The 14609-nt window shown below is 37.0% G+C and overlaps 1 protein-coding gene and 2 pseudogenes across 2 annotated transcripts; 2 read left to right on the plus strand and 1 right to left on the minus strand.

Moving 5' to 3' along the window:
• Positions 1 to 7083: 7083 nt before the first annotated feature.
• Positions 7084 to 8718, plus strand: LOC108849618 (protein ECERIFERUM 16). Of its 2 annotated transcripts, none has more exons than XM_018623197.2 (5): positions 7084 to 7217; positions 7315 to 7662; positions 7733 to 7854; positions 7922 to 8011; positions 8098 to 8718. In XM_018623197.2, exons 2-5 carry the CDS (start codon positions 7332 to 7334, stop codon positions 8629 to 8631), a joined length of 1077 nt encoding a protein of 358 aa, XP_018478699.1. In that variant the 5' UTR covers positions 7084 to 7217; positions 7315 to 7331; the 3' UTR covers positions 8632 to 8718. The 2 variants fall into 2 exon arrangements, with proteins under 2 accessions (XP_018478699.1, XP_018478700.1); XM_018623198.2 differs by having other exon boundaries at positions 7086 to 7217; positions 7318 to 7662.
• Positions 8719 to 10079: 1361 nt separating this feature from the next.
• LOC130512058 (U5 spliceosomal RNA) lies at positions 10080 to 10211 on the minus strand (annotated as a pseudogene).
• A 3305-nt stretch (positions 10212 to 13516) lies between these two features.
• On the plus strand, positions 13517 to 14124 carry LOC108854225 (UDP-glycosyltransferase 76E3-like; annotated as a pseudogene).
• Positions 14125 to 14609: the final 485 nt, after the last annotated feature.

A 14609-nucleotide genomic window follows, 5' to 3' on the forward strand; every position in this document is an offset into this window, starting at 1 on the left:
TATGGCTTTGAGTTTTAGAAGTTTGATGTGGGATGATCAGTGAAGGGTCTGGTGGCTTTGGTTCCACATATCCAGCTCTTGGTGTATCTCCAACTCTATGTCTTCCTTCTGGTCGTGCAGGACCAGACTTTTCCAGCTGGGTCATCCGATCTCCCATGGTCTGTATGGCTTTCATAAGCTGATTCAAGATGATCTGGTCTGGCTCCATTAATTTTCCTGAAAATATCCTTTCTCAAAGATCAAGTATATTAAAAGGGAAATGGTTGGATGAATTAACTCAGAACAGAAATGAAACTATATGCTATGCAATAAATCAGAACAATGAAATTATGAAAACTATATGATATGCAACAAGTAGCTATGATATAAAATGCAATTACTAAAATGATATGATATGCAAATGATATGGATGAAACTATAAACTATGATGCAAGATATGGCAAGTCTAAATTGAAATACTCATGATATGAATTTTTTTTTTTTTAAATGATATGGATATCTAAATGAAAGATTCTTTTTGAAATTTTTTTTTTTGAAAACAATGATGCACGAAATGAATGCAATTATACAGGAAATAATTCAAATACAATGAAACAAATATGGAAATATGAATGCAAATGAATTTTTTTTTTTTTTTAACTTTTCTTTTGGAAAATGGAAATGCAATCAATCTTAAAAATGGTAAGAGGAGCTGGGGAATGAATGCAAACAAGAAACACAATTTTTTTGAACTTTTCTTAGATTAAACAACTTGAAATCGTCCCCTACTTCAAACTCTTTTTGGTTTTTCAATTTAAAATGAACAAGAACACAAAAAACCGATAAAAATGCAACAAACAGAAATGAACAAGTATCAAACTCTTTTTTTTTTTTGGAGTTTTCTTTTATGAGAATCAAATAAACAGAAGCAAGACTAGAAACACTTTTTTATGGTTTTAAATTTTCTGGAAATCAAATAACAAGAACAGAAATAAAACAAAACTTCTTTTTTTTTTTTTTTTAAAGGAAATGAAACAATCTATGAAAAGGAAAGAGATAACCTGATAGGAGCTTTTAGCTCTGATACCAAAATGATAGAGGCACCAAGAGGGACCTTCTCAAGCTGGCTGGATAGATAGAAGAATCAATGGACCGGCTTGATGTGAGATGGATTGAGATGGAAGGCTTTGATGAAGATGATGATGAGATGATTATATCCGGTTGTATTGAGACTTGCAAAACACCAATGGAGGATGGGAAACCACAAATGGTCGTCTAACCAACTTGCTATCTCAGTGGATGAATGATGGCGTGATGATGGAGTATGGATTCAAGCTGCTTGTTCGAATAAACAACTCAGCAAGAACAAAGAGATGGAGATGGATAGAGAGTAGACTGAATCCCTCAATCTGATGGATCGAAAGTCGCCATGGTTAGTTGAGCAGGGTGTTGGGTTGACCTCTGGTTCAGCTACTGGTTTGATGGTCATTGACCTCTGGTCCAAAGAGAAGCATCTATTATATTAGGCCGCCACGTCGTCTAGGTGGAGAAGGAAAAAAGTACACGTGGCGCCTCTATTTTTCCATTAAGTTGCTTTCTCGCTGAATGTTGTTCAATTTGACTTTTCCATGTTAACCCTTACATTACATGCTTGATCCAGAAATATTGTGAGCCTGAGGCCTAAAACTAATTATTGTTGACGATACAATTTCTTCTTTTTAAGCTATGAAGCATAACTTACGTCAGATCATCTTCTCTCCCCCCCCCCCAAATTAAGTCGACAGAGTAACTCCTAGGACAATGAATTCATCTCTCCTCTACTATTAAGATTCATTGAATCCCCTACCAATTCAAGGACAAGGACTATAAATGTGTTGTATCGATGTCTAACAAATTCTCAAACCTTCTTATAATCAAAAACTGATAAAATCTAAAACAACCGCTTCCACCTATGGCGAGTACTAAGCTCCAATTCTTTGGATTTGAAGGTGTAAAACCTAAAACACAGATTTATATCAAAGAACACGTTTGATTCTTCCAAACAAAATTGTTTTATTAGAAATCTTTTAAACAGAGAACACCTGTTTCTGTCTAATCAGAATTACGCGTTTTCACACACACATGAATCGCAACTGACCAATCTCTAATCTCCTAAACAATCAATCTAAGATCTCTCACGTTCTCTCTTAATAACAGACTTTGCAGAAACGTTTTTTGTAATCTCTCAAAGCATAATCTTAACATCCTATGCTAGAACTCCTTTTATAGCCTAAGAAGTTCCTAAACCTAGTTGTTATTTCCTTATCTTAAATTTCCTTATTACTATGACTCACATATTAATTTCCTTAATCCACCTGATTTTTCATTATATTTAAACTCCTTGATGTAATTTCCTTATTCTGTTGTCACGTCATCACAACCAGAAGCGTTCTCTTAACGTTCTCGAAATCCAACGCCTAAGTCTTGATGTTGTAACTTTTTGTTCAACCTCAGTGTAACTTTGTGTTCAACCTCAAAATCCTGCTTCAACAAATCTGGTCTTAACAATCTTCCCCTTTTTATGTGAGTATGTCAACCAAGCCACTTTCATCAATAGCAACCAATACCAAATAAAAATATATGACTCCAGCCATTAGAAAAGAGGTTTCATGCTCCCACTCAAGGTGTTCTGCTCCCCCTCAGCTACTGAGTAAACTTCAAATTTCTCCCCCTGCTTGTGTGCATACTTACTTAAAAACATAGACCAGATCAAACCAGCTCTTTTAAACGTGATATGGTTTCTAATTTTTCTCCTTTTTCACCATCTTCAAACATGACTTTCTCTCTACTTTTCTGAACTTGTCCCAACTGATCTGAGTTGCAGATTACTTCAAAATCATCTTCATTGTAGTCTCTGTCATCCTTTGAATACAAAACAGATTTAGCTATCCAAACTTTTCCATAGTACATTGGTTCAATGAAGCAATTATTCTGATTCCAGGCTTGTCGAATATTGTTAATCCGTTCATAACAATATCTAGCAATATGTCCTCTTCTGCCACACGAGTAACACTCTCTGCCGAATCTCTGATTCTTAACCCAACGGTTTGTTTCAGCCACCTTGCACGTTTTTTGTGTCTGTTGAACCTCATTTTGAGCCTTAACAACAACACATGGTTTTGCATTCATCAAGTTGTCAACTTTGTTTATATTTGCTTCAACCTGTACATCTCTTTTTGTTTCTGCAGCACGAACATGCACATAACGAACAGATTCAACAAGACCAGACTCAGCACGAACAAAATTTGTCAATCCCGTCTGACTTTGAATATCAACTACTTGATTTGTCACTCTGTTTTCTTTGTATCCAAGCCCCCAATTCTGTTTTGCAGGCTGTCCCATGGCAAGGAGAGTGTCCAAGTCTTTTGTTCCTGAGCTCAGCATCCTGATTTTCTTGTTGTTATCTCTTAAACTAAGTTCAAGACTTTTGTTCTTTTCTTCTTCCCGTGACAAAAGATCTGACAATCTGCTTATCTTTGCTTCCAACTCATGTGTAATTATCTGTTCAGCTTGTGTGTTCTTGTGCAACTCAATTTCCAACCTTGGACATATCGATGTTTCAAGCTTTGATATCTCAGGCTTTTCCATCTCCAATATATTGATTTGAGCTTCTAGCATTGCCTTATTCTTGAGTAACTTCAGATTCTCATTGCTCAATACGACCCAACTGTCATAGAGCTTACGGTATTCCACTTTTGGATCTATTTCTTCATCATCATTAGAATCTGAATCTGAGTTGTCCACATCCTTTTTGCTAACAAATGCAACCATATTAAGCATCCCATCTTCATTAACCTCTTCATCGGAATCACTGTCACTGGAACTTGATAGAGCTTTATCACCTCTCTTCTGAAGATTGGGACATTCTGTTTTGATGTGTCCACATCCTTTACATTCACTGCATTTAAGCTCTTTGCGTTTAGTGAGAGGACAGTCTGATTTGTAGTGTCCAACTCCTTCACATTCATAGCATTGAACATCACTTCTTCTTCTCGTTTGATTCCTGCCACGCTGTGAATTGGAGCTTCTTCCTTGGCTACTCTCAATTCGTCTTAGTGTGTCTTCAAAGTTTCGAGCCAGCAAATCAAAACTATGCTCAATTTTCTGATTCAAACTCTCATGTAGCGTCTGTAACCTATCTGTATCTTTCTTAGCAGCAAATTCAATATCCTTGGCCTTTTTAGGTTGATGCGTAGGTGACTCCATCTCCTCTGCTTTGAGAATGCCAACAAGTTGTGAGAACTTCATCTCATCAGTATTCATACCGACTTTAAGAAGTGCTTTGTAAGATGAAAACTTCTCAGGTAAACACCGAATCAATTTCTTAACTAGCTTCTTTTCCTTGTAACTCTTTCCCAAAACAATAGCTTCATTAGCAATAGAAGTCAATTTTGAACTGAAGCTTGTAACTGATTCATCATCATTCATTCTCAAATTCTCAAACTGAGAAGCAAGATAATCCAACCTAGTTCTTTTGACATCATCAGTTCCTTCATAGTAGTCAATCAATGTATCCCAAGCCTCTTTAGCCGATACACACCCCTGAACAAGCTTGAATTGATCAGAATCAATAGCATTGAAGATCTCAGAAATCGCTTTGGAGTTGAGTTTAGAACCTAACTTTTCAGCTGCTGTCCACTCATCTTTGGGTTTAGTTACTAGCTCACCATCAATCTCGGCTGTGGGTTCTATCCAACCAAGTTCTACAGCTGTCCAGACATCTTCGTTAATCCCTTTAAGCCGTTGTTTCATTCGTACTTTCCAGTGCCCAAAGTTGTTCTCGTCCAACATCAGAGTTCTTTGAAGAACCAGTAGCTCCTTTGATGCATCCATGTTCAACACAGAATCTCAACCTGTGTATAGATTAACTAATCTAGGAGGTGACCCGCTCTGATACCAAATGTAAAACCTAGAACACAGATTTATATCAAAGAACACGTTTGATTCTTCCAAACAAGACTGTTTTATTAGAAATCTTTTAAACAGAGAACACTTGTTTCTGTCTAATCAGAATTACGCGCTTTCACATACACATGAATCGCAACTGACCAATCTCTAATCTCCTAAACAATCAATCTAAGATCTCTCACGTTCTCTCTTAATAACAGACTTTGCAGAAACGTTGTTTTGTAATCTCTCAAAGCATAATCTTAACATCCTATGCTAGAACTCCTTTTATAGCCTAAGAAGTTCCTAAACCTAGTTGTTATTTCCTTATCTCAAATTTCCTTATTACTATGACTCACATATTAATTTCCTTAATCCACCTGATTTTTCATTATCTTTAAACTCCTTGATGTAATTTCCTTATTCTGTTGTCACGTCATCACAACCAGAAGCGTTCTCTTAACGTTCTCGAAATCCAACGCCTAAGTCTTGATGTTGTAACTGAAGATGTTGTAACTTTCTGTTCAACCTCAGTGTAACTTTGTGTTCAATCTCAAAATCCTGCTTCAACAAATCTGGTCTTAACAGAAGGCAGATCGTTGCAAGGAGATAGTTGTAAATGTCTTCTTCGTTTTTGGTAGGCAAGGAATATGAAGAAAGAGTTTATAGATTTGGACATGGTTTTTCTCGATGACAAGATAACATTCCTAAGAATTTTCCTCTTTTTTATTCAGTTTTAAATTCTTTATTCATCAATTCGAGGCATGCCATCTGACTGTGGCACTAATATTTTCAGTCAACGCTGGTCCAAGGTTTATTGGGGATCATAGACAACACTTTCAAGCGCCTGCAGAGGGAAGAGAGAATCTACTATTAATACTGACGTGGATTTGCAGGATATGTTTAGCTACACATGCTTTTCTCAAGCTCTAACTTTTAAGCTGATTATTAGAGCTTAATTATGTCTTCAACATCTGTTAAAATGTTTTCTGCAGACGTTTTTGGTGTTTTTTTTGTGTCATCAAGATCACCTTCAACAATGAAACTCAGAGAATACAACGTGCTATTATTAGAATCTGAGTTGACAAGTGGGTTAGCTTAACGCTTATATTATATAGGTTTTGTAGTTTTGTAGGTTTAGTTATTTTGTGGCATTTTACGATTCCTTTGATTTTATTTTATAATTTATGTGGCTATTTATAAAAAAATTGTTGCATTTTACTCTATCTTACTTTGATTTTTTTTTGTTTGTGTATATTCTTAGTATGATTTCTTGATCATTTGATTGATGCTGATTTGTTTTGTTGTTGTCGATCGCTTATTCTTCTTCTTTCTTTTTTCTCCTTTAATTATATATATATATATTGTTGAGTATCCATCCATTCTTTCGCATCTTTCTTGCGTTTGTAGTTGAAGGAAAGAATTTAGTATTACGTTCTTCTTCTCTAAGCCAAGGGTTTCTACTCATTCGTTTCCAAAACCATTTCTCATCTATATAAGAATGCTTTAGTTCCGTATGCTTTAGTTTAGAGTAACTTATGATCCCTCTTCCATTGAGAATATATGATATGCAATGTCATAATTTCTATAGTAAAGAACTTTGTCTTGATCTCCGTTGGTCTATTCCAGTGGTTAACAACAGAAGTCTTAAATCCATCTTGTGATTTTAGATGATTATCATCCATAAACTGTCCAAGTCTTTTTTTCTATTTTTCCTTTGAAGAAAGTAACCAAAGGTCTGTGATCTGGTTCCACAGAACTGTTAAATCTAGTTCTGACTTTCAAAGGAAAACTAAACCACCACTTAAAATATTAGGTGACATTGTTACGTAGTTAAAATAACCAAGATCACATCCCAGTCCTCAAATGTAATCATTTCTTTGCTTCGTCTCTGATAGGCAGATTATGTCCAAAAAATACTTATATTGTATTTTTTTTTTAAAACGTCGAACTGTTAAGTCATCACTTATTCTTGAACAGTTCCAACAGGCTATTTCAATGGGGGGGGGGGAAGGTGGTTATGGCACACCATAATTCTGTGGGGAATTTCGGCCAGCTATAGAAAGGAAAGATGCAACCATAATTATGTTTCTTTAAGATAGATGTAGTTTTGTATAGGCCCATTAACGTGTAAGAGAAAGGGCTTAACGACCCAATATAGCCCGTCTAAAACCGATGTCGTATTAATGGAATCTCGATGATCGCCAGAGTTTAGTTCTTCGTCTTACCTCAGCGCTGCGTCCTTAATCTCTCTTTCGCAAGCAAAGCAAGAGCTTCTTGGATCTTCCATAGCACGAGTTTCATCTCTAAAGGTAGTTTTTTTTTACAAAGAAAAGTCTATTAAGAAACCAAACCCTAATATTTTTATTCAGATTTACAATTTGCAATCTGAATTTGATGTTTGTAAAGAAGATTGTTGGGGGGAGATGGACACAAAAGCTATGGCGAAATCGAAGAGAGCTCACACTCAACACCACAGCAAGAAACCACATAAGCCCAAAGCTCCTGAGAAGCTGCAAGGAAACCAAACCAAAACTCCGGTTCAATCTCGGCTCTCGTCGAATTGGGATCGGTACGATGACGAACTCAATCCCGGTTCGGAAACTGCGCCTGGTGATTTGTTGAATCAACCTGCGGATGATGCAATCGTGCCGAAAAGCAAAGGAGCAGATTATCTGCATCTGATATCTGAAGCTCAAGCTGAGTCTCACTCAAAGATTGACATCAACTCAGATTCTCTAGATGATCTTTTGCACGGTATGGAACCAATCTTGTTTTACTTGCTTGTCTTTGTCTCTGCAATCTTATTCGTGGAGAGTCTTTGCAGATGAGTTTAGTCGCGTGGTTGGATCGATGATCTCGGCCAGAGGGGAAGGTATAGTTTCATGGATGGAAGATGATAACTTTGTTGTTGGGGAAGAAGAAGACGGATCAGCTTCACATCATGAGGTAGTTAGTGATAACTATTTTTGGTTTAGTTAGTACCATTTTTTAACTTGCGTTTCCTTACGTGAAGCCTGGATTCCTCTCTTTGGATTTAAATGCACTGGAGAAAATGCTAGAGAAAGTGGATGTCCATGAGAGACTTTACATTGACGCTGAGCTGGTAATAGCTTTAAAGGATCTAAACCATTAGCTGTAAACAATGTTTAGGCTCTATGTTTGATGAGATGTTATGGGGGGTTTGTGTAGTGTACAATCCAATCAAAATTGAGCGGAGGTAAAGAACCTTGTCGTTCACACACATCCCAAGACGTGGAAGCTGTGACAACAAGGCTTAGTGAGCTAGTTGCTCAACAAGAATCAAGTGGAAACATCGACTCTGCTGTTGAATCACCGGCTGAGTCTCTGGATCAAGTCAAGCACATTCCAATACTCACAGAGAAGTCTTCAGCAATTGAAGCTGATCTTGATTTGCTTCTCAACTCCTTTAGTGGAGAGTCTAACCCAGTGGCCAGTGCCTTCAGTCAGAAGCCTCCTTCAGCTTTTGAAACTGAGCTGGACTCTCTTCTCAACTCTCATGCTGGTGCAGAAGAACCATTCAACAGACCAGAGAACCCATCTAATCAAAAGCTTAATACGACGGATTTTGGTGACGTGCTTGATGATTTGCTCGAGAGTACTTCATTACCAATCAAACCACAGGGGATCCAGACCTCTTCGTCTTCGGCAGTTGGAAAATCCAAAGTTTTAGATGAGTTTGATTCTTGGTTGGATACGATTTGAGTTTTTTTTGTTAGCTTAATACTTTTTTTTGTATTACCTATGTAAACGAGAACATTCTATTAGAAAAAAAAACTATTCGGAGCGACACTTGTTGTTTTCACTCTACTTGCTAGGACTATGCTTTAAATTCATTGCTTGGAGACTGAGCGAAAGAGTAAACCTTGTTAGCCGACCTAGCTATATGGTCTGAGCAATCTCTCTTGCAGCCTTAAATCTTTCTCAGACGGATGAAGCTTCATTGTTCGCAATAGCTTGGCCTATGAAGAGCGAGCACTCTTAGCTTTTCCCTGTTGGGTGTTTTGTTTAACAAACTTACAAACAGAGAGATATATAGTGCTTTTAAGAAAAAAGAAACAAAACCCATACATTGATGACTCACCTAGTCTTGCTCAGTTCTTTTGACAATGAAACACCTAACGAGTTTCAGAAGTCAGAACACGAAAGCAGACAGAGACAAGAAAATTCACTTTTACTGGCAGCTGAATTTGTGAGAGAGTCATATTAGAATGAAAAGCATAACCCAAACCATAATTAAAGTAACAAGAAGGTAGAAAGAGATAGTGGCATAGGGTTTACATAACTGATAACACAAACATGGATCGAACATTATTAAAAATCTAATAGTCGATAAGTCTCATATGATTTACAGTGACATTCATCAACCTCACCTATGCCAAATAAGTTATGCATGCATACTACGTAACACCATACATTGATGACTCACCTATAGTGCTTTTAAAGAAAAAGAAACAAAACCCATACATTGATGACTCACCTAGTCTTGCTCAGTTCTTTTGACAACGAAACACCAAACAAGTCTCAGAAGTCAGAACACAAAAGCAGACAGAGATCGAACATTATTAAAAATCTAATAGTCGATATACCAAGTCTCATATGATTTACAGTGACATTCATCAACCTCACCTATACCAAATAAGTTATGCATACTACGTAACAAATAGTGAGTGGTCTGCAAATTATCGATAATCTGTTTGGTTTCATCTTTCCGTAACCGTATTTTGAAAACAAAACCTGGCTACTACACTTGCACAGAATTAGTTGGTCAAGCTAAGTATAAGCTTGATTGATGCTGAAATGATTGAATCAGCCTGATGTTCTCTGTGGTAGACTTATATAAAGATGATTTCATAGTGATTTCTGTTATAGTCTTGAGATTCTATCCCGTGCTTGGGTAGGGACTTCTTATGTCAATGGTTGTTACTTGTTCCTGCTTATTTTGAATTTTCATGATCAACATGTTTTCTGATTGTGTATCTTTTGACTCTGCAGGTGCACTTTGAGTGGTGCTATGCTTGTCCTTGCCTTACTCGCTTTCTCCGTAGTTTCAAGCTGAGGCTTGCTTGGTTTTGAGTGGCGAAAGAACTGGCTGTAAGATTAGATTATACTAAAACAATTTATCTTAAAAACTTAAACTGTTTAGTGTTTGGGTCCACCAGTAGGCAGAAACCCTCCAAAAATAGGCGTATGCCACTTGGCATGAAGAGCATACGGTATTCTTTAGTAAAAGGCGAAAGAATAGTTCGCGAAAGAATAGTTCGCTTTGTGCTCACCACATGACTGCGTGACTTCTACCTCAGGAGTGTGAAATCTATTTATACGAAAGTCTCCAGTAGGGGTGGGCGTTCGGGTATCTGTTCGGGTTCGGGTCGGGTATTTCGGATTTTCGGGTATTTCGGTATAGGAGTATAATACCCGTTCGGGTATTTCTGAACTTCGGATCGGGTTCGGGTATTTTTAGTTCGGGTTCGGTTATTTCGGATCGGGTTCGGATATTTAGATTTTAAAAGAAATAAAAATAAAATTTTCTTTTTTAAAGTTTTTTATATTTAAAAATATAGATTTTACTTAACTGATTTTTTTTTTCTTTTTATAGATTGAATGATTAATAGATTTGGAGATAACATTTCCAAAATAAAAATATTAATTTGGCTATTGTTTTTAAACTTTGGATGTAACTTTGGTTAATACATGAAATAAAAAGTTTAACATGCATTTTAAATGAATATCAAATTATTTTCTCCATAGTTATATATATATACTATATGATTTTAAAGTATGTCTAACATCAATATAAATATTTTAAATAAAATGAGAAATGTAAACTAGAAATATAAGGGTTAGTATACACATGTTCGGTTATTTTCGGATATCCATTCGGGTTCGGGTATTACCCGTTCGGGTTCGGATATCCAATCTCTCCTAACTTAATACCCGTTCGGGTATTTTACTACTTCGGTTCGGATTTCGGTTCGGGTTTTTCGGGTCGGGTTCGGGTGCCACTTCGGATATCGGATAAAGTGCCCACCCCTAGTCTCCAGTACCATTCATCTTAGCTTTCAGATGTGTGATGTCGAAGCTCTTTATTAAAAGCCTTGTGGGCTGTATAGGTAATACTGGGCTATTGGAACGTTTTGATATTTAGTTCCCTAAAATACAAAATAAATCAATACAGCACTTTGGTAATTACTACAAATCATCATCTATTATACACTACTAAAAGGAGAATATGAAGCTCATTTAGAGTGTCCACATCACTTTTTAAATCGACCAATAGCAGTAGAGGTAAGTGGCCACGTCGGATAAGAGTTTGTGTATCTGGGCTTCCTGATTTTACAACAAGCCGTTTGTCCATTCATAATTTTCCAAAGCCCACAACCATTTCCTACCGTTTCTCTTCTGCAGAGGCGCAGACCCTAATTTCACGATATCGTCTGCGAGACCCTTCCTCTTCTTACCTTCGTTCTTCACCCTTTTTAAAATCGATCAATCCTCTTCCCACACATTAATGCTCTTTAATCATGGAGTTAATGGTGTCTCTTCGGTTTCTCCTTCCGATTTCTAAAGATCTTTTGCGTTTGCTTCATCTAGGATCCTTTATAAATAGCACCTTTGGGATTTTATATTTCAGAGGGTTTTCCCTCTTGACCCATACTCAAAAGAGAAGCTGAAAAAACCCTGATGATTTCATGGCAAAGAGTTGCTTGATCCTCCGCCACGGCACATTCATCAACGGCTCCGACTATTCTATTCTCTTCTTCAACGACATTCTTCCCTGAGGCGAGCTGAAGAAGACCGAATCTGAAAGGTTCCTAATTGGTCTTGAGATGATGTTGATGAGAAGAGGAAGAGAGAAGCTGATGCTGCCGATTCATAGAAAAGAACGAGATCAGCTTCAGCGCCCTCAGGTACATTTTTAACCTTCTATTTTGCTTTTACTTATTTGATTAATATAACTCTGTCTCATTGAATACACGTTTGAATCATTGACAGAAAAAAACACGCTTCTGTGTAGTGATTGTTTTGTGATGAGTGTTTTGATTTGATGAAATCCCCTTCGTCTGATCTGTTCATGAACCAAAGAAAAAAAAATCTGCTCGGTCGTTTGTCAATTGTTACAATTGTCTTAGCAAAACAAAGTTCCAATTCACTATGGTGTAGCATGATTAAGAAAAAGTATATAAGCATGATTCCTTGAAAGTTTAAGTCATGTATTAAAAAGCTGAAGCCTTTGGTGTGCTGATGGAATCCTTTAGATTGCAGGATGTTAAGTTTAGATAAAAAGCCGCTTATGATTTGGTTTCTATACGTGATGGGAAATATTTGATGCAGAATTTGAGTTTCAGTAAGCGACCTACATATAGTTTAATCTGGTTCTGTGATGCAGCACTGATTGTGAACCATTTTTAACGAACTTCTTTATTTTGTATTCAGCTTGTGAGTTGGAAGCTGCTATGGACTTTGTACCTCATGAGAGCTGCATTCTTCACCATGTACACAAGGTGAGTGGGGAAGTTAATATGTATATCTCTGTTATTCTATGGTTTCAGTCATGTTTTGCTTTCATAATGGAAAAAAATCATTGATTTTCCTAACAGTTTCTTGATCTCAGACTGAAAAAATATAATAACCAAAAAACTCTTTTATGTTGTTTGTGATCTTCTAACGACTTGACCCTCATCTATGGCTGTGCAGAATTCCGTTTTTCATGGGTTTATCCCTGCTGCTCATGCCATCAGTACGGTGCTTCTCTACGAACCGGTAAGATCATCAAAGTTGATCGGTTTGACGTCGAGCGATGCACAAATATATACAAGATTACGGATCATCCTTTTGTTATCTGTTTCATCCCCCCACCACTGTTCATGAAGTCCTCACCGCTGCCCCTGTCATTTACCTTCAGAAGTTCATGCTGAGAGAGCTCGACCACCTCTAAGGTTTAGCAAAAACTAATTTAGAACGGCATTGGTCCATATTTTGCTTCACAAGTCTACAGAAAAACAATCACTTACATTTATATACGCGTCTGAGATTTTTTTTTCTTTTGTACATGTTGTATGCCAAATAAGGTGTCCAAGGTTCCGCTCTTTACAACGTCACCGCAACTAATCGATCTATGGTCTGTTTTCTCATTGACCCCTAAGCCCTCATCAAACATTTTGTAGCTTTGATTTTCACTTATTCCGTTATTCGTCATATTTAAAAAAAAAATTAAACAAATTTTGACTTTGAGTATATATTTATGTTAAATCTTCTGCTCAAAATATAGTCCTCTCAACACATATTCCTCATTTGTAACCTAAACTAAGACTATACTTACTCTTTTTCAGGTAACCTCCATCTGAACTCCTCTCAGGACCAAGTTCTACATTGACACCACCATCCCCGCCATTGAAACAACACCTAGCTTGGGTGCAGCGAGAGAGGTTCTTACACGTGTTGAAACCTTGGGGCATTGAAAAGAAAGAACTTGTGACAATTGGTGATCCTCATACCTACCTGTATAGATCCAGCGACCAGGTCAGTATTAAAATAAATAAAAAATTCTCCATGTGAAATCGAGGTCAGTCATTGATAGACTTTAAAAATGCTAAGTGTGAGAATTGTAGCTCAAATGGAAAGCAAGGAAGATGTGGAGATGGCTTGGGGGATGTGTAATAACCAACCTTTTCTATGGGTCGTTCCACCAGGCTCTATCCTTGGATCAGCCGGGATAGAGACATTGCCAAATGAAGTCAGTACAATTGTCTCAGAAAGATGATATATTGTGAAATGTGCACAGAAAATAGAAGTACTAAGACATCCTGCAGTGGGAGGCTTCTGGAGCCACTGTCTATGGAACACTCGAGAGCAATGTGAAAGGAGTTCCACTGATTTGTATACCTTTCCAAAGCGAGCAGAAGGTAAACCCAGCATACATAGTAAGTGTTTGGGAAATAGGGAGTCAGCTGGAAAGTGAAGTAGAAAGAGGAAAGGTCGAGAGAGCTGTTTAGAGGTTGATTAATAAATAAGGTGCAGAAGCGAAGAAAGCCTCTTTGACAAGTGGAGGCTCCTCATACAATGTATGCTGAACTTAATGTATTTATTACTAAAGACCCATTGATCATTTTGAATTATATGGATCAACTTGGTATTGTAAATCCAGTGAGCACAATTTTGTTTTTTTTTTTTGAAATAAAAACCAGTTGAAATATGCTTTTATCTGTTTTCAGTTTCCGAATACAAATTTGTGAGTTTCTACAAAATATTTGGATGCAATCTATACAAATAAATCCGCAGAAACAATATACGAAAAAATATGACACTGTCTGTTATGTTTAGCACAATCACCCCGCGCTCGACAATCTCAGCACCAGAAGTAGAGAACTTCGAAAAGAATGGTGTATATGAAGCAGCGGATGCTGTGAAGGTTGATTTAGTAGGTGGAGTTGCTATACAAAAGGTGTCTCCAGAGAGGAGTTACTTAAGGTGAGTAGTGTGAGTGAATTATCACATTTTGAAATGGTTTTCTCTTTTTATATAGAAATGTTGAACTTTTGTAGATGCATCTTGGAGATTGATATAAAGCTGGACTTGGTCCCTCCATCTCTTATAAATTTGGCCGTAATCAAGGGTGAGACCCTCGGAAACACGGCGGATATATAAACAAACAAAAAAATAACTATTTAATATCATTAAGC

The sequence above is a fragment of the Raphanus sativus genome, chromosome 4, assembly GCF_000801105.2.
Source record: "Raphanus sativus cultivar WK10039 chromosome 4, ASM80110v3, whole genome shotgun sequence".
NCBI classification, from domain to species: domain Eukaryota; kingdom Viridiplantae; phylum Streptophyta; class Magnoliopsida; order Brassicales; family Brassicaceae; genus Raphanus; species Raphanus sativus.

Excerpts from the sequence above, each read along its gene's own strand:
- LOC108849618 (XM_018623197.2), top strand. The coding sequence starts at position 7,332 with ATGGACACAAAAGCTATGGCGAAATCGAAGAGAGCTCACACTCAACAC. Across the intron at positions 7,663-7,732 it reads TCTAGATGATCTTTTGCACG|ATGAGTTTAGTCGCGTGGTT; the intron begins GTATGGAACCAA and ends GAGTCTTTGCAG. Across the intron at positions 8,012-8,097 it reads TTTACATTGACGCTGAGCTG|TGTACAATCCAATCAAAATT; the intron begins GTAATAGCTTTA and ends GGGTTTGTGTAG.